The sequence below is a fragment of the Nipponia nippon genome, unplaced genomic scaffold (genome assembly GCF_047370975.1).
Source record: "Nipponia nippon isolate SJK-2023a ecotype South Korea unplaced genomic scaffold, ASM4737097v1 scaffold_10, whole genome shotgun sequence".
Lineage (NCBI taxonomy): Eukaryota > Metazoa > Chordata > Aves > Pelecaniformes > Threskiornithidae > Nipponia > Nipponia nippon.
Genome location: NW_028262291.1, coordinates 12,965,543 through 12,990,192, shown reverse-complemented (window position 1 = coordinate 12,990,192; position 24,650 = coordinate 12,965,543). Strand labels below are relative to the sequence as shown.

The following is a 24,650-nucleotide window of genomic DNA, read 5'->3' as shown; positions in this document are numbered from 1 at the left end:
TGATCTGAGCATATAACCCTGTCTAGTAACCAAACACTTCTTGTAACCCCCCTGCAGCTCCCTCCCCACAAAGTGGCTCTCCTCCCCAACCTGTTGTAGGGGACACAATTTCTATCTCTGTTTGGCCCCACCCGTAGCCCAAGTTACAGTCACACAGGTAGGAATCAGGCTCAGCAATGAAGAACTGGTCAAGACAATTTAAACATGCAAGAAATAAAACCTTTGCTGATAAAATCTTCATTCCATTCCACAAAGGCTCAAAAAACCCACAGAGGTCTCTCAGGCAATACCTTTTCTGCAAAAAGAGCAACAACTTTTTTTCCCCAATTCTGATCACCCAAAAAATCCAACCAGGGTCACCATGAGCTGTGCACATTCACTTGCTGGGAATCAGACACTACTGCACTTTACAACAACAACCAGAAAAAAGCATCACAGTATCCCTCTGGCAAGCATATTATATACAAGCAAGATTATACATATTCTACACACAATGAGAAAGATACCTATAGAAACCAAGACTGGGTTCCAACTTCAGGATTATCTGGATGTCAGTTTTAGCCATGTAAATCTTAAGAAAGTGGTGTAAATTTAGAATATATCTTCAAGAACAAACAAGGCAAGGTGTAGTTTTAAACACATTATCTTGGCAAAGAAACACTTTGGGGATAGCCAAAGGTTTTCCTCGATGTTGGGGGGGTTAAGTCCCACTCCCTCTCTCCCCCAAGCTTGCCCCTGTCTCTACAGGTGTTCACAAGCCTTGTGAACACACTAACATAAAGCTCTTTCTAGTGAAGACAGACAAATGGAGTCTTTGGACCATGAGTTCAGATGACCTGCTACTGCAGACCAAGAGAATACACGTAATTTCATAGCTTACCTTTTCCAGACTCACACCTGTTCTTTTAACAAGTGCTTGGAGTCTTGCAATAGTCTCATTTTCCTTTAGCAGCTCATAGGAATTCAAAGGTGATCCTGCTATGTTCCCATTTCTTTTATCAGAAACCAGGTCACATGCTCTGAGGCTCTTCATCTTGGAGGCACTTTCACTGCAGTGAAGGTTTCCCTCAGGTGGAATTCCAAAAGCCATCAGTATCTCTGAAATTTCCTGAATGAACTCAAGTTTATTTGGGAACTGGGGTAAGTCTTCTGGCAGCTCGATGAAATGGTTGTCTACATCCACAAAGCACAGGTTAGCCTGGGATTTAATTTAGAACAGGATACCATTACAATATCACTAAGCACAAGGGTCACGTTTTATTCATCTTTGGGTTTTGTGCTTATTAAAAGATTCAAATATATTTGCATTTGTTTGGTTGTTTTGTAAAACAGACTTGCCCCAACCATAACTGAACTGGTTGGTTGGCTTTGAAGAAAGCATCACAATTTCCAGGTCTTTCAAGGAGGTAACTAAGAAAGAAGACTCTTAAGTTGTTTACTAGGTACAAAAGAGATTGTAGCACATATTAGGTAAAGATGTGCAAAATTTTTCATACACATACAGCTAGATTTTAACTACAGGATATTTGCAACGCTATTTTATACACATGCATACATAAGCAGGTGACTGGCTGTTGCTCAGATTATCATTCCGCTCCTCTAAGAGATTTGGCGAATTCCATTCTAAAAGGTGTACTGATATTGCAGGAGGTGCAATACAGTTATCTTCTCTTTTTAGTTCTCAAGCAGCTTGAGAACTAAGGCACTTCCTTGAACAAGTTTAGAAGTTTGTTTCCAAGGGGAAAAATGAATTGAACTAGTTTCAATTCTGTTTTCTTGTTCCAATCTCTTTCTCATTTACCATCAAAAAAGACCAAGAAAAAGAAAAAAAAGAAAGAAAAACCACCTATGCGGCTTCCACAGCAACATCAAAATGCATCTTTCAAGGATTTACCTCACCCTACATTTGGGTGTGTGGGTGTGTTCCCCTTTTGGCTTCTGCACTGCAAAATCTGTAACAAATGGTTTCCTAACATTACATAATTACATACTTCACAGTAAGAACCCCAGTCATGTCTGAAATCTGCTTGTAAAGTTAAGTATACAGAAGAAACATTGCTTTTCTGTAGAAGCATTTTGGTTTTTCTTCACTGCAGAATTTATGTGGACTGTCACTTAGCCTTCCCTACAAAAAAATCCCTTCACCCAGATTATGGGGTACTTTCAACCTAGCTTCATCACATTATTCAAAGAGGCACACCTGAACTCAGGTTTCACTATAGCTTTGCAGCAAAAATACGTATCAAGTCATGAGAGCTAACAGATCTCCAGTTATTTCTTACGATTCAGTAAGTGGAGAAGGATGGAAGCACTCTCACAATTTAATAGGAAAGAAAGAATTCTAAGAGATTGACCTCACACTGAACAAATGATGGATGATCCCAGAAATCAGAGCGATGTACACAAGCAGCGAAGCATCAGTAAGGACAAAGTAGTTCTGGTAGGATTTTGCTGTGCGACTGGTCATAGGTAGACTAGGATAAGCTGTGCCTGATGAGACCCCTTCATTTAAGTAAACTGGTGTGAAAACATACATTTAATACTTGTGACAGATTTAGCTCTCTTGGCATTTTTGCAGAACAGCATTAGGATGTTAATTCTCCTTAAAACATAAATATCTGTTGTGTTTCATTTCTTGAAATTCAACATTAAAATTTAAAAAACATTGTAATTCTTAAAGCAGAACTCCACTGGACATATTCCACCAGATTTGCACAGAACTTTGCATGAAAAAGTCCAACTTATGCTCTGCTACAATATTACGCATAGTTACAAAGGTAAGTAGAAGAATTCCAGTTCTCCATTTCCTGATGTTTTAGTATTTTAATACTGATATTTATTTCTTATGCTCAAAGGAATGCATATAAAACAGTTTAGTAGCTCTTGTATAGGTTCTTTACTGTAAATTAAATCACAAATTGAATTAGGTGTTGCAAAAGAATCCAAGGTCAAGAAACAGAACTAAGACCTTGATTCTGAAACAGCTTCTGGTGCACCCTAGAAAAAGGTATTATTTTTTAACTAGGGCAGGTGACATTGTTTAGATTTCCCCAGTACCAACACTGCTCAAACACAGCAGGTGTTGTGTGTGCCTACCTAGCAAGGGAGCTCCAGCGGCAGGCTTGGGATGCATGCAGAGTGTATCTGCTTCTCGTTCAAAGAAACATTCAGCACAAAGGAACAGTATGTACACCAGAACTTCCATGTTTCAAGTAAGCACCTGATTTTAGGAACCTCAAGACCCCCACTATACACATGGTTCTGTGATGATTAGAAGCCAAGACAGCTAATATTTATCAGGAACACTAAGTGCTTCAAGACATGAGAGAAATAAAGCCTTGAAACAAGGCACAATGCCTGCCAATCGGCGCTGAGGGAAGAACAAAAACCATTTAATTCGCCACAAGCTGTCTGAGAAATGTCAAGACAGACTCATTAAGAAACTCTTCAAGCAGTTTAATTACATTTCTTCCTTTTTAAACTCTGTTTCCATTCAACTTTCCTTCTTTTCTGGATTATCTTACCTTAGCACAGATTCTGCAGAAAACACCACTCTTAGTTAAGCTTGGCTGTACCTAAAAAGTGCTTGACCAAAAAGCAATCAAATGTTAACCTTACCACTGCAGAGATTCTAGTATTCACACGGGAAATAAACTCCTTGCCAATGAAGAAAAAGCCAAATTTAATGCTTGCTGAAATTGCTTATAAGTATCTAGGCTCATCTGGCTAATTCTTCCAACAGTTAAATATCCTTTCTGGAGAATTTCTCTTTAAGAGCAATACACATAGTTTAACCACTCTAAGCCACTAACGATGATTGCTTATCATGCAACATAATATTACATTTCTCAGAATTTGCCCTATATAGAAGCATTAAAAAAAGAAATATGTTAGTGTGCAGCAATACTGTAAAGAGCATAGGAAGTATTTTGGGGAACACTCTATTCAGTGCCTGGTTAATAACCCATAAGTTAGAGGACTACCTAGAGCAGCATAAGGAAAGGAGATTCAACAGATGGCTTTAGCCTCTCAACTTAGGGAGACTGAGGTCATCCTCAAGAACTGCATAAGCACTTCTGAAAAGGCCACGTTCCCCAGGGAACAGAAACAGCAAAGACACCTCGCTTCACAAGCCCTTCAAGAGGTACCAAAATAACATTTTTCTGTAAAAATTAAATCCCAAGTAAAAAAAAAATTTAAAAAATCGCCAGTAACAGACACCAAACAGTAAGTCTCACAATGCTGCTACACTGTAGGTACGACAGAAAGGAATATCAGTAAGGATAGAGGGGTCCCCACCTTCAATTTATTTTAAAAAGCAAAAGAAATGAAATGGCACTTATTTTTTTCATGAAATCACGGCATCCAAAGCATTTTGCATGCTGGGAACTGGGCAAGTATACAAAGCAGAAAAATAACAGAGTTCTTTGATCACTAAGTTTTAGGTTTTTTATTTCTGGAGGCAGCAGAGTTGACTGAGCTGTGAATAGCTGACAGCTCTGTAGGTAAGCCTCTGTGGATACACTGATCATCATTTTACACATACAAAACTAAAATGATATGAAGACAAGATACTTAGCAACATGTGTAAGTACAGATACAACTGAAAGAGCATCCTTAATTTAAACACTTGGTGTTTCAGGTCTCTAGAACAGGCAAATATTCTTTTATTTGTTGCTGAGGTATTGGTTTTCTGACCAAGAGAAAACCTCAAATAGTTACACACCACTTTAATAGCAGATTGTTAGAAGAGAGGACACATAACATCCTCACCCAATAAAATTATTCTCCTGAGACACTATGCTAAGGAACAAGGGTGTCACATCCGAATTTAAAAACCTGTCTTTCCCATAAACTTTTATCACCACAAATAATGGGGTGTCCAGGTGAAAGTCTTACAAACCTTAGAAATGTGGAAGCAAGTAAGTCGATGTTCATGTATCTGATGACAAAGTCTGGTCCCCCGAGGTCAACAGCACAACTTTCCATTGGCTCAGTGGAGTCTGGACTACACCCATCAATTCCAAAGCCAGAGGACAATTGCAATTCTTTAGTTTGACCTCAAGTACAACAAGGGCCAAACCCCCATACACGTCTAGCAATGCCTGCACCAAGCCCACATCCTTCCTTTCAGCTCTGTTCAAAAATACAGGAGGAAATGATCTAGGTTCTGTCAAAAGGATGTCTAAGGAGCAACCAACATTCCCTAATAATGGGCAAGCTCCCCACCGCACTGACATCCTAAAGAGAAAATATGCTTTATTTTAAACATTAATACATAATTACATGGTACGCAAACAGATGCCTACAACAACGTAGAACAGTCAGTTCTGATAGCACAATAACCACTACTTGAATTCTCTGTGCAGCACAGGTGCTCAAACTATAGGTTACATACAGGTTTTCACATCCCCTCCTAGACAATCAGATTGAAACATGGTTCTGAGTTAAGGCTTCTGCTTGAATACAGCATTGGAAAACTAAAAACTATTCATCTACAGCATGTATCACCTTTGTGCATTAGGTCCCAACCTTGCAAGTAATTACCCACTTCCCTTAACACACAGAAAACATGGATATGCAAATTTATACAGACATGGCTGGCTTGTGGAAAATGTGTTTACAGTGGTCCTAAACTCTAAAGGATGCTCCTGTGTCATTCCTGTAAGCAAACAGTGACCTTTTTTATTTATTCTCAGCACTACTGTTCTTCATGTAAACCCAGAATTTGTGACTGAGAACAGCTTACAGCTGCAGCTTTCAGAAACATGAATTTAACTCCTCAAGTGGCTGTTCAACACTGAAGGACAGGAAAACATAAAACTGAAGTCTGTCAATAAATTTGCAGTATTATCAAGGATCCATCACATCAGCAAATAGCCTGAGAATACATACAAAGCAGTGATTATCTTTCAAAATAATTGTCTTGGTCAGTCTGGTCTAAATGTGTTGGCATCAAGAGGAAAAAAGGCTTTTCAAGAGATCTTTCTTCAAAGACAACATACAAAAATAAAAAACCACAGAATTTGTTAAGATTTAGCATTGAATAACATCTTTTTCATGGTTGAAATAAAAATACTGAGAATATATACCTGTCTTATATTAGCAGAGAACTGGATTTTAGCTTTTAAAATCTTTCAACTTTTCTAAAAGAAAAAGCTATTGCCCAAGACCCTTGGGATCACTCCACTGAAAACAAGCTTTTTTAATGAGATACTACTTTTGTTTGATTTGACCAGTGCTGGAAGACTCAGTGTCGTTTATTTTCACTCAAAATAATTTAAATTTCCACCATTGTCCTGCATTACAAGCGAGATGCACCTGCAAATCCAGTAGCTTGAAATGGCCCAGATTAACTTGCTTGTTAAAAATATATTGCTACAGCACTGCAAAAGTTTCTATAAAAGGAAATTCGAAGACACATCAAAAGAACAATCTTACTTTAGTACTTGCTGGGTTTATGATCTGCAAGAAAGCTAGTTTAACTACTTTTTTGATCAATTTTACCGATAAACAAACCACACTCTTGCCAGCAAGATCTGAAACAGCTACATGTTCTTCCCTTCCCCTTTTATGTCTGCAGCACCACTTCTCCCATGCCCCCCCCCCTCTCTTCTGGGTTCCTTACAAGCCTCTGATGCAGCTATCAGTGAAACCACAAGGATGCTCATGCATACAGAAAGAGCCCTCAGCAAAGCGGCAATACATATAAGAACAAGGTTAACTTTAAGTGCACTCTATCACCGACACGTACAAGAAACTCAACCCTACAGTATGCCTTGAGTCTTTTCTACACTTTTACTGGGCCACAGAGAGTCAGTTCTTCAAGTCATTGGTGAACTTCAATGAATTCTCCGTCAGGCGCTGTTTTCTGATGTACCCAAGGGACAGTCTAAACTTGAATTTTGTACTAATGCAGTTATTTTGCTGAAGATTTTAATCATCATCTGACAAAGCATCAACTTCTAGAATACAGCTGGGTTTCCATGCTCCTGTGGTAAAGCATTCCCTTAAAGCACCAGATGTGACCAAAATACGGAAGACTGCCACCACAAGCAAACCAAAACAAGCCTTATGGCATACGTGTGCAAGCCTTAAAGCAAATCTGACCAAGTTAGGACAGATAGTATTTTCACATGTATTAGCCTAAAACACTTTGAGCAAGACAAATTAGTCTTCTTAAAAGTTCATTATAAGACCACAATCAAGAAGTCTACAGTGACACTGAGGCATTCATGCTATGCTAGACAGCAATATTATATTCTCACACAATGCCCTTCAACTGAGAAGCATTAACTAGATTTTCTGTCAAAGCTCACTTCTTTGGCCCTTGTCTAAATTAGATATTGCTTTCTTTAACAGCAGCTGTCCCATGCATCCATGTAAATAAATTAGCAACAGAGACGCAGTTTATTCAGTTTTGGGGTGGGGGGGAATATTTTTGTTGCAGAATTCAGAATAAATTAGAACATAGAACAGCTCTTTATATACCCTTTGTGATAAGTGAGGAAAATTCTGATACTTCCTATATCTATGAATCAGGAGCCTAGAGGCAGGACTGGGAAATTCAGTTCCTCATATAACCCTGATGATTTCATAAAGGATCATATACATTCTAAACTTCAGAGATGAGCAATGTTAAATATTCATAACCCTTTTGTTACTGATGATAGATTTGTCTTTATTGAAGTACAAATAATAGAATCCATATGCCCTCTTCTACTGTTCTACAACACCACATTTTATGCATGCTCTTTGTCAGTTTCTATGTCAGGAATTGAGTGTAGAGCTTCTTTGGCTCTTTCAGTGAAGGGTATCTGAAGGCCTAATCATAAAGCAGAATAGTTTTGAGATGAACCTGTAATCTGTAGTTCGAAATATATTAAAGCTGACTGATTAAATTATTAATATCAGAAATTAATATCAGAAATACTGATACTGACCAATAGTTTCACTTAGTGAGACCAGCATACACTTTGAATTCTGCTTTACATTTTAAAATGGTACATTTACTTCTTGTTGAAACAGTAGGGTTGGTTGTTTTTTTTTTATTGCCATTGTGGGTTTTTTGGGTTTTTTTTCAGTAAACCCTCTACAATTAAAATCTCAACAATAGTGAGCTCCTGTTCTTCCCAGTCTACTGTGCCTCTCAGATAAGCAAATCTATTGGTATAAGACAACTTCTTAGTCATCTTTGAAGTCTCCAGCACATGTTCAAGTCCATTTCTATGCCATAGCTACATTCCCAGCCCGCAGTCCTAAGGACTTCAACAGTTCACAAGAAACCTTACTCAGCAGTGACTACCAAGGGAATTTCTCAGACTAAGTCATACTCATCGTGTGCAAAGCTTTAAGAGCTCACTCTTCAAATAAGAAAGAGAAAAGCTGAAGCTTCAGAAGGACAAGTTGAAGTCCTGCAGCAAATTCCATCACATAGGCACATTGCTGCTGTTACCTCAGTCCTGTGTGTCCTCCCCTCCCAGACAATTCTGATCTCTGCAAGATACTATCAAAAATGTACTCCTCCACCTTCATAAAAGTCTATCTGTAAAATAAAATGTGAATTGAGGTGCCAGATTTTTTTAATACTACTTTGATTTCATTTTTAACATCTAAAAATAGATCAACTACCTTACTTTAAACCTCCAAAGTAAGCTGATAAAGCTCTTCAAAACCATTTACCTTTTAAATAATTGAAATATCTATTTGAAAAATAAAATATGTTTATTTAGTTGGAAGTATTACAGTGATTTTAAAATGAGGAAATTCTTTACAAAAGGAGGACAGTCTTTTAGAAGCTTGTTATAACAGTGAAAACATCCATGGTGCATATTAACATGCATACCCACACATGCATTTTACTTCACCAGCTATCCTCTCTAAAAAGTATACTAACCATATTAATTAGGCCTCTCAGTACATCCAAAATTTTGTAAAAATGTAGTAAACCAAAGCAATAGACTGTTTTCATGGCAAGAACATAAATTACTCTGTAATTATGCCAGTGCAAAAAAAGAGAGGGAGAAAAGAAAGAAATCAAGATATTAAATACTTTAGTTTTCATAGAAAAAATAACACCATTTGAAGAGAAATTTTCCTTTGAACTTGCCAGGAAAAACAAATGAAAACTATCAGCATATGGATTTGAGAAAAAGAGCAATGTTGGCATGGTGACCAGACTGGAGGTTCACAAAAATATCTTGTCTTTAATTTCACGCAGCTTTTTTAAGAAGTTTTTTTTTTGTGTCAAGCTATGCTGCTACACTGCCTGATAATGAAAATAAAAAACACCACCACAAAACGCTCTGCCTGCCACACTTCTGCTTTCCCAGTACTGTAAATGACAATAGAAGAAAACAGACAACCAGAGAAAAAGGCAGAGATCAGAGAATCCTACCAGTGCCTGTAAGTAGGGTGTTTCCCATGGTTTACCCAGTCCCTTCCCTGCAAAGTTACACCTACAAGTAAGCAGATTCTAGCAGGGGCGAGCACTGTGCTGTTCTGCAGCTCATAACTCTGCAAGCACTCGCTTCCCACAGGGCTGAGGTGTCCAGCTTCTTGACAGCAGCCAGCCAGACCGTACAGTAACACTCAGCATTTTCTACAGACAAGAGCAAGTAAACCATTCAATGGTGCTCGATGAGAGAAGTCATTCAGATGACTGATGGAACTGCCTCACAAGCCAGCCAGGCGCCAGCCACCTGACATACTTCCCACAGGTGGTTACTGGCTCCTGCAGACATTTCCTTTGCTACCTCAGGTAGTGCTCAACCACTTGGTCCCCTGATCCTCACAACCAGCTCTTAAACTCTCTCTTGGCACATCCCTAAAAAGAATATTTGTGAAGTGAACAGTGGGATAAAGTAAATAAAAACAACCTCTAAGCAGTTTGAAGGTAGTCTGAGCCCCATGTATGAGTTGCAAGACCTTTATAGACCGTTTGCTTCTCCTTTATACAGTGGCTGGTGTTAACAGAGCCTCATTACAAGGGAGGACTTCCTGGGCACTATCCCAATTAGCACCAGTTTGCTCCAGTAGATGCTGACATTTTGCTGCTGCAGACAGAAGCATGCATTCTAGAAGAAAATCTGAAATAGCTTTGGTGAAGACGCCTGACAGGCTGGGTCCACATAAGCCACCCCAACTCAGAAATGCAGGGTGGGGAAGCCCAGCCTAATGCTGCACAGCCAGGAGCCAGCCCAAGCACAGTGCTGAAGACAGTCAAGCTTTGCTCACTCAGCACCATGCAGAAGCAGCCTTTTGGCCACAGCTGGTGAATTCACACTGCACTTTCTTGCATTTCCTAGCACTACAGGGCTAAGTTTTGCAGCACAAAAATGTTCTTTCTGTAACCTCACTGCATCAATACCTGTAAAATTACAGTTTCATTTTATCAGAGCATACGATTTCCAAAACAGGAGTTTATTTATCTATTTCACCAGATTCTCTCCAGCATCTCCAAAAAATAAAGTAAGAGGTATCCCAAACCAGAGCCAGCAAGAACTTCACAATGGCTGTTACAGTTAGCACTAGTGTTGTGGCTCATTTCTCTCTTCCCTCATAGTCACATACAATCAAGACGAGCTCCTCTCACCTCTTGAGGAAGTTCCAGCTTAGACCTGTCATCCAGCCCATTAGAGTGCAAGCCCATGAGGTAAGGGACAGGAGCATCTAGAAAATGAAGGAGGGATGCTGGAAGGATAGGAACATACACATGCTGCCACTGAAATGGAAACATTAGTGCCGTGATGGTCTCTGCCACAGTCATCAGTCTTTGATAATCTGAAAAAGATCAAGGAAAAAAAAAAAATATTTCTTTCACTAACATTTTTTAGTAAATGAATCTGAGTTAAAGAAATGAGAGCTTGCTTTAAAACAGAAACCACAAAACCCAGCACTAGCTGAGCGGCATCTTAATGAAAGCCCAGACTTTTACACCAAAGCACATTTTGCTGAAACAACAAAGAGAGCTCAACGCAAAGTAGGTCACTCTACAAGTCATATGGAAATGAGCAAATTGAGTCTTAGCATCCATTAAGTCACCCTCTGCTACCTATACCAGGGTTACCGTGAACACCAGTTCGAGTATGGAAGCAATATTGTAATTGGCTAAGAAACACATTGGAAATAATTTCTTTTCTCTGTGCTTATGGCTTTCTATGGAAGCCTTGGATGAAACCCAAGGCATCTGGTATCTCTCAGATAAACATTTTTTTAAAGAGTGTTTAAATGTCTATAAAGCATGCTGTATAGTTGCCAACCCGACAGTGTGACTGAAATAACTCTGTAGAATATAAAAAGGATTAGCTTCATTTATCCTTTGCAATGTATGACCAAAGCCTCAGTTCAATGTAAAAACAACTCATCTCCTCCTAGAATTTAACAGCAGTGCTAAATGCACCTGTGCAACACGCATACCAAAAGATCTTTTTATTCAGCAGCTGGTGGCTAGAGAAGTTAACACTGCAGTATGCTGGGCCAAAACCTTGCCCTCCTCTTTTATACTACAGAATCATCTTTTATGGTTTTTGACACCAGATGAACTCAGAGTGTGTGCTCTAATACAAGTGCTGAGACATTCAGAATGCTTCCGAGCTGCCAGGCTGGAAAGAGTATAAAACAAGCTCACAAGACTAAGACAATCCCTACCTTCAGTCAAGCTATAGTGATACTGCAACAATATCCAATTCCAGCCAGGAAAGGGCAGGGGGGAACAGGAGGAAGGGAAAAAAATCAGTATCCTTCATATGTGTGTTGGGGTGTGGGGTATGTGTGTCTTCTCCTACCATGTTTATAAAACTACAGACACTGGGAAATTGGAAAAGACACTTGAATGCCCAGGTTCAGGTGTTGAGGTTCCTGAAGCTGTTGCACACTGTTGCAGAGTGCAGATGAAAACTGCAAAAAGAACATTTGTTCTAAACAAATGCTCTGGAGAAAATTTAAACTTAACTGTGCACTTTCTAAGGTTATGGCTTTAATTCTATTCTTTAGCCACCCTCCACTCAGACTTCAGATAGCAGAAGACAGAGGGTCAAGAAATTCAGTTCCCAGCATTCATGATTTATTTTGTTTGAAGTCAAAGTTGCAGAGTTTGAGGTCTGCAAAGAGTCCCACTACCCAAAAGGAACTCAGCACAAGTTTTGCTTCAGTCATAATTCTGCAGTCTAGGCTTTTGATTTTTCTTTTCAGCTGAAGCTCTGCTGGTGGAAAAGGTTACCGCACAGAGCTACTTGTCACTGCCTCACAGCAGATCTACTGTGACTGAAGGAGACTTCAATCAAAACAAGTGAGAATAGCTTAAACAGTTTAAAGTTTTTGCCAAAAACTTACTTGGACTGAAACACGTTAGGAAACAATCAATGAACATCACCAGCAGCACTCCCCTATTCTGCCTGGACACCAGTTTCTGCCTGCACAATTACTTACTGGTTTGCAGCTTTAATCACAGCCTGACTGCAAGGAAGTGATGAATTAATGATAAGCTCTGGGAAGAAGAATCTATTCCATACCCTATTTTCTTCAGCTTTAAAAGGAACTTTAAATGTAGCCATATATATACAAACATTCCAGCTGGTTCATATTCAGCCTGTTTATTTGAAAGAACAAGTCTCAGAATAGAAACAGTGTTTTCCCCCTGTCTAATCCCGCTGGCTAATTTAAATACAACTTCTCTCTCTGTCATTAAGCTAACCTTAGTATTAGCCTTTCAAATTAATTACAAAGTAACATCAATAATTCAGACTATCCACTCAGCAGCTACCTCCTGCAACTGAGTTATCTGCAAATGCAGCTCTCTGATCCTGGATATCCACATGGCTTAAGCCATTCCTAAACTATTTGGCCAGCACGGTTGCAGCCTGCAAGTAATGATGACTGCATTCCCGCAGGCTTTATGCACATCAGGAGCTGTTGGCAAAAGGCAAGGACAAAGGCAAGAAGCCTGCAAACATAAACCAAAATAACTTAAGTGTTTTCTTAAGTTATACATATCCTGAGAGCATATGGATTTTTTTTTTTTAAAGAAGAAAGCAGCACACTTCTACTACGAAAGCATTACAAAAGATTTAAAAATAATAATCACAAAAAACTTAAAAGAGGGAAGAAGTGCTTCAGTAGTGGTCTTGCTCTTGTTTTTGAAAGCAGAATATGCTTATTCTGGTGCAAATGACACAGAGTCTTTTGGCCTTGTATTGTACAAGAGCACTGGTAGGGCAAAAATGACATTCCACTAGTGTGCTATTAGTTCGGGAAGTACCTAACTGATCACTGTGCAAGGAAAAGAAAATCTGTTACTTTTTAATGTGTCCAGTTAAGAACATAGAAAAAGGATGATTTTTTCTTCTAACCAATTACTGTAGGTAAAATACATTATCCCTTAAAGTGCATAGGAGAAGATATTTACACTAGTATTTATCTATGTCTAGTATATCTAGACATTTTTGTTGACCTGTAAAAAGCAAGGAAATCCAGGAAACAGAAGTAGTGAGGGGTCTTAGGTCTGGAAAGAAAGAGGCAGGATGGAAAGAAGGTGGTAGCTGTAAGAACCATGATTCCACATCTCCATTCTCACATTCTACCAGAGAGAAGTCTATCAAGTGCCTACAGAAACGCTTTGACTTGGCCAAATTTAAAACCATTACATAATCACATTCTGGAATATTTTTTTCTTTCTAATCTTCCTACTTCATGGATCACAATGAAATACCATTGTATTTGTCAAGTAATTTCCATTCCACATGCAAATCCCATATTGCTGCTTTAAGGCAGAGAGTTGCCCCTACAGTGGAGGACCATTACTGCAGACAAGTCTGGAGATCTTCAGAAAGTATATGGATAAACCAGAAAGATGGGCTACTTGCCAGAATTAAGCTTCTCTTTAATCTGAAGGGGAGTAGAAGGGGAAAAAAAATTATATAGGCAGTGCCTATGGACAGGTAGCATGCAATGGAGTTGAGTCACCAGGATAAAGCATTGCCTGGGGAGTTCCCTTTAGGTATGCCTGGTTATAGCAGAAAGTGAAGTGTAAAAGAAACATTTTTCAACAATTTTTTTCTGAGCACAGGTATTCAGTATGTCAGACTCCTTAGAGAAAGCATACATTTCTTTAACTGGGCCTTTTACTTCAAAAAAACCTGTAACTGCAGTAAGACAGAACTGTGGTTAGTAGAAGCAGTGGGTCAAAGTACTTCTTATTTGTGTTCACTTCTGTGTCTGACAGGCTGATTAAAGATGCCTGCGCCAAGCAGCAAGTTTCCTAAATCACTGGAGGCATAAGAAGAAAACATCCTACATAAAAGATGAGAGTTGGGCAACATGGGACTAATACAGCAAAGAAATAAAACTAATACTTTAAATCTCCAGAGTGAACATAATTTTAAGCAAGTGAAAGAAAGATGGGGAGAAGTGATTCAAAAGCAAAGTAAAGCAGAAAAAAAAACTTTATTGGTCCTTAAATATGGCAGCAGACAGCAAATACCCAGAAAATAAAAACTGTTCAAGATCATAGTCTGTGGCAGTGGTGCATTATATTTCTCCTTTTATTGTTTGTAGCTGTTTAGAATACCTCAAAGCAGATTTCACAGTTGTCTTAACTCAGTGCACACTTTTCAGAAGAGCTCTAGGTGCTCTACAGAGATCAGGAATAAGTCTATTTCACAGATACAAGAGCAACATAAATTGCAGGAATGCAAACCAGTGCTCCTGCAGGATAATCTGGTGATGGCACTACTGAAGGCCTCCTTCAGCACCACTGTCTCTCTGCCAGCATTCCTCAGCACTGGCCCAGCACTAGGAGCAGCTTCAGATTCTTCACTGTCTTATAGGCACCTGCATTCCTCTTACAGTTTCCCAAATGGGAGACTACTTTCTCAAGAGGACAATCAAACCAAGGAATTCATTCCCTACATTTGGCTTACGCTGATCCAAAACATACAGGCTGTGCCAGTATAGTGGGACAAAAGGAGAATTTCCAGAAGCATAAAGTCAGAAACATGTCAAAGGAATCTTTAAGAAAAACACATTCACTGCCAAGTGAAGTTACTCCTATTCCAAGGACTGACTGCAACTTAAGATGCTAAATAATTTGTTTCAAAAAGGATTGCATCTGGCAGCAAAGTCCTCCAAGAGTTTTTGTTTGTTTGTTTGTTTGTTTTTAAAAGTAAATCTTAGAAGCAAACTCTCTGATCCTGACACATACTGTTCTAAATCATAATCCACCCAGTGAATATCGCAATCTCATCTGACCTAGGAGAACAAGAAACGATCCCAACCACATCAACTGTAACAGGTTTGAGCACCAAGAGATTTAACAAACCTAAAGGACATAAAAAAAAAAATTATTTGTATTCTGAAGGACAACCTAGATCTTACACTACTGCACATGCAAGAACATAAGCAAGCCCTTACAAAAGTTCAAGCAATTTCTGATTCCACTTAGAACTGAGTCCACCATGACCTCTATCTACATTCAACATTCCCTGTTTTACAAACAGCAAAAAATGGATGCTAGTCAACCATACAGAAGAAAAAGCAGAATGTATTAGGAGCATACTCCAGTTTGAAGAAAAAAAAAAAAAAAAACAACAAAACCAACAACCAACCAAACAAACAAAAAAAACCCCCCAAACACACAAAAACCTAAACAAACCAAAACAAAGCAAAAGAAGAAAACTGGTAAGTAAAGGTATAGACAATCAGAACCTCAGTCAGAAGTTCCATTTTCCTACTGATATCATCCCTTTATGCGAAACAAGCAACTGCTTTACTAAAACATTTTTCTAATTCACTGTCACGTAGCAGAAAACAGAATATGGTTAGAAAAGACAAAAACAGAAAATACAGGAAGAAAAAGTTGACTTTCTAGAACTTCAAAATATTTCACACTCCCATCTCAAGTAATACAAAAATAAACTACACGTGTATCAAAAGCATTTTAGCAAAGTCATCATCTTGGCTGTTGGCAATGCCAGCAGCATGCAGTAACTTCTGTTATCAACTCACTAGAAGCCCTGAAAGTATTCTGAGTAAGTATTAGCAAACTGTGCCAAAGGGTTTTTTTTAAGAAGAAACAGCAGGTAAAAAAAAAAAAAAAGTGTCAGAGATTAGATCCCTCAGAAAGTACTTAAGAGAAGCTACATTTCAAAAAAAACTATGGCTACTATTACTGAGAAGGCACTGTCACAGCTAGTTCACCAAAACTGAGGGCCAAAAGTCAGCAAGCAAATAACTAAAATTCTTTTTCTGCTGAAAGACAACTTTTCAGCCAGAAACTATAGGTTAGAACTTGATAGGGACAGACAAGACACTTCCATAAGGTGCAACGCAGCCCAACTCAGCCAAAGCTTGGGGTGAGGTGGGGGAACCGTGGACGGAACTGCCATAAAGATCCAGACCCGCAAGCCTTCAGCTGCACGGACCCCTTCGAATTCTGTATGTCTGTGCATGCAAACAAGAAGTTCAAGTGTTCCAGTGCTATTTTAAGCTTCTTTAATTAGCCACTGATCAGACACTTGGAAAGTGCCCAAGAAAAAAAATGTTGAACCTATTAATACGACTTGGAAAAAGATCCCAGAATACAGAAGACTAGCCAGAAGCGAGCCGAGTTCCAGCCCAGCAGAAAAGAGTACTTATAATGCAATGGCCTGAAAGGAGATCAGGGAATACTGTTCCGATATGGCAATACACGCATTGCTTTTCTTGCAGTGCTTCCAACCAGCCAGGCACACGCACTTGCGCCACAGGAGGTCTCAAGCACAACCACAGGCCAACTGGACTGCATTCTTCTTCAGATGGAAGAGCTGATGTTTGCATCTTCCAGTGGTGGGATACAGATATCCATATAAACAAACCCTCCCTAAATCCCAAACATATATACATCTAATCCATTTCTGGAGAAACCACAAAAGAAGTTTGCCAGCTAGGCAAGTATTTCTAGATTCTTTACGAATAATAAGCAAAGCAATTTGTTTTTTAAATCCAAGAGAGTAACCACTATTAAGTACAATAAGTTTTTTTGACTGTGTTTCAATTACTGTATAGTTTTTCTCTGGCAGTTCACAGTGTTTACACAATGCAACAACTGTGACATAACGCCCTGCTGCCATTATACGCTGTTTATCACCTTGACTATACACACAAAATCCATCTTTGGTTTTAGTCTATGCACACATCTCAACACACAAACATCTGTATTTCATGCTTGGAGGATGTTGCTAATAACTGCAGGTTATATTTTATAAATAGTTACCATTTGTATTCTACATATTTCAGTGACAGCTCAATGCAAGAAAATACTGAAAACAGATTTCAGTAACGCCATGGTCTATCTCTAGATTTGTCTTGGGGTCTTCTAGGCTTCTTTACCATTACTATAAAACAGTGTTCAAAATGCAGTCTGCCTACTTTAAACCACACCATTATGGATGGGTGGGTCTGGACTAACATTACTCAGCTCGGGACAAAAAAAAAAGTAGAAAAATTATCTTTTGGCATAACTCCACACACTCTGCGTTAGAGTAACAGGATGCAGAGTAAGAAGCCCAGTACTCACGAATTTCAACACTGAAAATGGATACCACTACCACATTACTTATTAATTGATAAACAGATGCTATTTCAACTTAGTTGCTGCCTATCCTCTTCAAAGCAAGCTTTATCTACGCGACTTCAGCAATAACTGTTCCAAGGCCTTAACAGAGATTTGGGATTTAAATTCAGTCAAATAAAACTTTTTTCAGGTAATTTTATTTCAAAATAACAACTGAAATGTGACTTTGGGTACTCAAAGAGAAAATTATATTTGAATCATTAATTATTCTTCAGGACCATATATAATTAACTATGTATCTTTTCAAAATGCATGGATAATTTGGCAGAGATAGAAGGGAATTCAGCTAAGCAGCTGGAGAGGAACATGGGAGAAGGCGTACTACTCTATTCAACAGCACAACATTTCCAGAGACAACAATAAAGGGGACAGTCCGTCCATGAATACAGGAGATTATGTGAAAGCCCAAAGTTTTAAGTTTAGGTGTCTAAAAACAGGAGCCAATGCAATGCTCTCTTTGCAACTCCAGTTCTTTTCTTTACATTAAAACCTGCACATAGATCAGCCTGACTGCATTAGCATGCTAATGCCACTTTAATGCAGCTATTCTGTTGTTTGTATGTTTTTTAAAATTCAAGAAACGAAAAGACCTTGTGCCAGTACAACTACAAGATAAGAAAACAAAAATCAAGTACTCACGCTGTGAATAAAGCAGTATCTGAAATTCCAAGAGGGCACAGGTAAAGAGTTGAACCACATTTTCTACTCCAAGCAATTCAAAAACTTCTTTAACCGGAAAATCAAATAATGGTAGTTCATTGGTGCTTGGCCTCTGGCAGATAATTGGTCCATAAACACCTGAAAATTTTAATGACCTTCCTGCTGGGGGAAGAGGAACCTCATAAAGAATATTGTAGATGTAGCTTTCTAAAGGTAGAGGTGGCGGCTGAGGTGAAGTCACTGCTTGATGAAGTTGTTCTAGTACTTTCTTACAAGCTTTCATGAAAGACATTGGAGTAATCAGACAAATGCACTTTGAGACATAGAGTGTGTCTCTGCTGATGTCATAGGAGTTAAAACGCTGTAGCTTTGAAACAGAAGTGCCATTGCAGTCTCCAGTGCTGCTGCAGCTATCTTTGTCATTTGTGGGTGGAGTATGAAGAATGTCATATTCAGCATTGTGCATATGATACAATGTCTGCATCGCACTGCAGATCTGTTTGCTAGTAACTTCTTCAAAAAACGTGAGGGAAAATCCAAATGTCCGTGAGCCATCTTCACGAGTAATAATAAAAGAGTGGAACTGAGGTTCTCTGGAATCTGCTTGTGTCTTGAAAGCAAGCCCTTTAGGCATACACAGCTATAAAAAAGGGAGGAGGGGAGATAATATCAATTAAAACACACTTTTCTCTCCCCCTGACTCCAGAAGCATTGGTGAAAATAGGATTTAGAATCCACAGACTGCCATCGCATTTCACTTTAAATTCTATTAAGTGGTACATCTCTGTACAATACAGTAACATGCATCTAAATCAGAAAACCTAAAGGAACATAGTAAAAGGCCTGCATGCAGCTTCTGCTGAAACTCATAACCATTTTATTAGCAACCACAATGGGAATAAAATAACAGAATTCAACCTCAGATAAAGGAAAGTATTTTGGTCACTAAGACCAGAAACCTGACAGAGAAAAGTACTATATTTTATCTAAATTAAGAAACCACACCACATGCCATTAAACAGAAAAATCATGCACAAAGAAGCTTCATTAACTGCAGACTAATTTATTTCTCTATCAATTTTCTATAATGTAACAAAGAAGTTATAAAAGAAGAAAAAACTCTCCTAGGGACTTATCGCTTATAAGTTTTAACTTAAGTTCTTTTAAAAAATGCCCTAATTAAATGAAAAGGCCTTTTGAGCCTGCACAATTTAGAGAAATTCATTATTATTTCCAATCTATAATAGACTTCGCAATTTTTTGTCGAAGAAAACACAGATGAATGCCTTCAATTGTTGAGGTAGGTTTTTGTCTTCAAAACAAAAGCCATTAAGTGATACTGACCATTCCCACTGCATCCTGGTCAAAAGGGTTCCATTCAACATTCTCAGGATAGCGAGCAAGAACTTTGGATTTAAATGTGCGTCTTAACGGAGTCTGTTCAAAGTTTTCCCCTGCAAGTGAAAGAAAAATATAGAAGTAAATATTTCATTCTCTTTTTTAAGGTGAAACAAGGCCAAAAAGCAGGACATCAGCAGGTAGACGCAAGGATAAGTGAATTGAGCACACAATCCTTTTAAGAGAAACAGAAAGTGCAAGACAGTTAGTTAGCATATAATCAGACTGCAGATATTAGCAAGGATTAGCATCGTAACATTCCTATGTCGTTAAGTATCTGTGCTTTTCCTTAAGCGTGATTATCTTGAGATTGTGGTCATGACAGCAATTCTCTAAGCTACTCTTCAGATATTTCAGATTCTTGTTGAAGCATAGCTAAAGCTTCAGTTTCAGTGGAATTTTGTTACTGAAGAAAAGCACAAATAGACAAGATGCAAAGATGATGCAAGGTTAAGATAGACATACAAGTGGCATCACTTAATTTCTTCTTCAAGACTTAGGAAAAAAGGGTATCCACCATCTATTACAAGAAGTTAGCTGTGAAGAGAGTCTAGAAGGTTACAAGATCAAGAACCACATAAATGCCGATGAAGATAAGGTATCAGATGAACAAAAAATTGTGCTTTTTTTTTCCCCACACTTTTTCCTTTACCTTCTGTTGCACTTGAAATGAAACGGCTGGCACCATCTCGGGTTTTAGAGGCCTGTATATACTGGCATAAAGCTATATAACAAATAAAAACAACACTGTATTATAAATTTCATACTGTCGACTGTAATTACGTAGCTAACACATACCAGTAAAAAACATAAAAGTATTCTATACAGAATTAGCATGCATGATAGTCTGCTCTCCTAATATACTTTTTATACATACACCACTTCATACAAATTTCTCATTTCAGGTACATATTTCTTGAAGGATATGATCAGTATGTAACAGAAGCTCATAGTTCCTGTGTACGCAACCAGAATACTGATGCAGCAACAGGAATCAGTTGCTTGTTAAATGGAAGTTTTACATGTTAAACTATAAAATACTCCCAAAGAGCAGGCGATGAAACTAACCCGAAGCACAAGACCATTTCAAGGCCTTTAGAACTACACGAATTTAAGTGGCATGGTCCAGCTTTTCACAGATACTATCCATACACTAGACTGGCTGATACAGTCTTGTTTATAAGCTCTTAAATTTCCTCTAGAGCAATGATTGTTCACTGCGATAGCACAGAACTTCCTGCAGTAAATCTTCTGAATGTGCGTAGTTGCTTTAAAAAAAAAAAAGCGCACAACCGCATATCTTAAAATAAGCTTAGCTATCTTACTAGAATGCAATTAGCTAAATGAGCATGCAGCTGTTGACAGCTGCACTAACAATCAGGCACAATTGCATGAAATCATATGTTTTAAATAAATCGAACTATTTCAGCAACACCTGCAAAAGAGAAAACACACTTCAACTCCTCACTTGTTTTCTTACACGCAGCAATTACATGGCAATAGAAATTGATTTCAGAATTGGTTGGGTTTGTTCTGTACTTTTACAGTATTATTTAAAGTTCAATTTCTAAGCCAACTTAGAATCTTTATTTCATACGACATTTCCTTCCACAAAGCAGCCATATACAGAGATAGTTATAACACCACCTATAGACAATAAAGAACCTAACAAACACATTACACCAAACAAAACTTCATTTCCATTGAATGCTTAAGAAGTCCTTTCACAGTTAAGAAGTCATGTAACTCTGGATTTTGTTTAAACTAAGTCTTAAATATTACCTCAAACAGGGAACTTATCCTGAATCAGGACCTAGGACAGGTCTCATAATACACAAAATATTCACATCTATTTTGCTGATCCTCTGGGTTTTAGCACTGAAATTAAAGGAAGGATTGTTTTTCTTGTTTGCCTGAAAAATCAACAGCTCGGCTGATTTTCATACAAAACAACTCAACTACATTATTTATTACTTTGTTCAATAATATCTTTATTCAGAGAGAAAAAAAATGTATATTTGGGAAAATGTGAAACGTGTATACAGAGAGGGATAGTTAGGAAAAAACAGAACACCACGGAAATATAACCATCTTGGGAAAGAGCAGAGTCAGTGACAGAAAACACAATAGCATTTCTACAAGAGCTAAAAACAACCTTAAAAGATGAAAATAAGCGTTTAAAGAAACCTCCAATCTCCCAGAAAGAGAAAGAAAAATGGACATAATGCCACATCTCTATTTACTGACACCAACACACTCAAGTAAAGAGAGTCCTCTGTAAAAGAGGTTTTAAAAATAAGTCAGGAGATTTATCACACCTACTATTTTCTATATTTACATCTGTGCAGATGATGTAATGTCAACTTTTAGATAATTGAGGAAAAATTTCAGACATTTACTAAGCTGGTTTGTTCATGTTTTTTTTTTTCCTTCCACATACATATAAGGGAGAAAATAATCTGATGGCCACATTTTCTCCTGAACTTGGAAACCACACACCACAATCACTGGGTTCACCTATGTGCAAAGTTATGCATATTCTGGAAATAAAAAGAAAATTTGTGACTTGAAGACCTTTTCATTAAGACGATTAGTATTGCAAAACACATGATGCTGCTCTTCCCTTCTGATAAAAAAAAAAACCAAAAAAACAAAAAACAAACAACCCACCGAACGGATGCTTATATATTTTAAGAAGCCTTGCCCCATCTCCTCCCAAGAGACATTCTCTCCAACACACACTTAAATTTTTTAGCCCTGAAGTCTGTCTATAATTTAATTAAAGTACGAAAGTACTGCAACTGATTTCTGGAAACCCACCGAGTCCTGATCCAGACAGAAACATAAGGCAACACTCACATCCCTTCCTGTAATTCATCAGACAATTCAGCTGTTGCACAGACACTGCTCTTGCCAAAGTGCCTCCACGTTACACTTCTTTCCTAGAGCCACCCTGCTCTGATACCATATTTGACGTGCCGACTTCCGCACGAGTGTGATGCTCGCTTTCTCTTTTGCGACAGCAGAGTCTTCCATCTTTAGCTATCTCTTTCTGTAAGAGCCTTCATGCTTGCAATACAACAAACCACTGGACCTTCAGATTGAGCAAGCCTGGCTTCCAAAGACAGGGCAGGGAATCTCAAGTGACAGCTCACCACCAACATCTGGAAAGTTCAGTCCAGGAACAGAAAGGTGATCTGTGCAACTCCAGGACGCTGGCCACCCAGTTCTCTTGCCATGACAACTAATAAGAACCTGAGCACCAGCAAGTCCATTGCCTAGGCTTCCCCCTTCACTTCTCCCACTAAGCAGCTAGTGGTTGTCACTAGATAGCCATCAACAGCCGGGGGGGGGGGGGGGGTGGAATCCACAAACAATATTTGCTTATATCCAGAGTCAAAAAGCAATTAACTCTACATTTCTAAATTTATGATCAGTTAGAAGCCTCAAATGCAAACACCCTGCTCCAGCAAAATACCAATTGCAGCACATCTCCAGAAGGCAAAAATAACACACGGTTTCAAGATCTGTCTCTGTGTGAATTAGACATCTGACTAATTCAGTACTAACTGAAATGGTTTTGATAAAAACACTGAAGACAAGAGCAGGTTTAACAAATGCAGGAGGCAAACCCATCAGCAAAAATGGACAAAGTTTTATTCTAGAACTGAGAAAATGAAGACGTTAAGAGAAGATAAACTGATAAAAATATGATGTATCCCACAAGTTTCAGAGGGAGTACAAGTTCCCACACTTAACGACTGTCAAAGGACTGCTACCATCAGATCATGCTTTTCATAAGGTTCCTCTCCTCTAGCAGAAGTGATGGCTAGAACGTACTTTCCTTATTGATCCGAGTTACAATAAAGAGGTCTTCAAACATGATTTATCTGTAAATAATTTCTTTCTTTTGTGCAAGTTCCATGTAAAATGGATTTTTTTTTTTTAATGGAAAACAGCATTGCCTGCTGAAGACTAAGGAGGCCTCTCAAACACGTTTGATGATCCTCACATACACATTATCACTCATCATTTTGTCAAAGCATAGGAAAAGCTCTCGAAAATGAAGATGCAAACCACCCCACAGACTAAATCCAAATTAGTCACAAGTTTGTAAAGCAGAAACAGTAATCAAATAGCTACAACTATAAGATTATTTGTGAGGAACTGTCATACAACTTATAAAATCCAGAAATGTACAAAATTCCAAGAAAAAGGAAAAAAAACAGGAATACTTCAGGAAGTTTCAGGCCAACATGCTTCTCAACATCAAATCTTCAAAACAGTAAGAACTCCATTGTATTTTGTAATGTAAATGATACCATAAAAGCATAGAGAAACATCATTTCACTAGGCACTGTACAAATCCACAAACACCAGTTTAGAACGAGACCTGGTGCTGCACTCAGCAGAGCAATGGCAGTGAAACAGGGAATCTCAGAATTTCTTTGTCATTGGAAAAAACACTATCTGTGGCATCCCACTCAAAATAGGATCAGTGAAACGATTTGGATTAAAAATAAATAAATAGAGAATGAAGAAGAGGTTAACATAGATTAATGTTTCACTAATCCAGTTTAGCCCATGTCCACACGAACAGCTTAATTAGCTTATAGGGATCCCCCAAAACGGAAGAGAAGCAAAGAGTAAACCACAGACACAGAGGTTCTTAAACTGGTGCACTGAAGAAAACATGGGGCTATAGTAGAATTTTAATAATCTACGTGCGTAACTGAATAACTCCTGAAGCTGCTCCTCCTACCGAGGCACAGCTTGCCACCTCCTGGCTCCTGCCATGCCAGGTAACAGATTTTTCAACACCAGCAACCACCACCCGGCTTTGGTAATGCCCTTATCCTTCCTCTCCCTTCTTTCACACTTCATCAACCCTCTAAGACTCCATCACAAGGTGGATTGCTACAGCAATCAGTGACCTGAAAAGATTTTATCCATCTGAACTGTGGCAAAAACAAGCTATTCCCAC

The 24,650-nt window shown here is 38.5% G+C and overlaps 1 protein-coding gene across 4 annotated transcripts in view; it reads right to left on the bottom strand.

Annotated features, from left to right (window-relative positions):
* DENND5A (DENN domain containing 5A) overlaps positions 1–24,650 on the bottom strand; it is a 71,503-nt gene that overhangs the window by 28,733 nt on the left and 18,120 nt on the right. For 2 of the 4 annotated variants that reach the window (XM_087745465.1, XM_087745481.1), the window contains exons 2-6: positions 20,319–20,390; positions 19,613–19,722; positions 18,248–18,908; positions 10,595–10,782; positions 881–1,198 (exon numbers count right to left, since the gene is read on the bottom strand). In XM_087745465.1, coding sequence (XP_087601591.1) covers positions 881–1,198; positions 10,595–10,782; positions 18,248–18,908; positions 19,613–19,722; positions 20,319–20,390 — 1,349 coding nt within the window. The remainder of the gene's footprint in view (positions 1–880; positions 1,199–10,594; positions 10,783–18,247; positions 18,909–19,612; positions 19,723–20,318; positions 20,391–24,650) is intronic. The other 2 variants (XM_087745474.1, XM_087745487.1) reach the window with 1 other exon arrangement.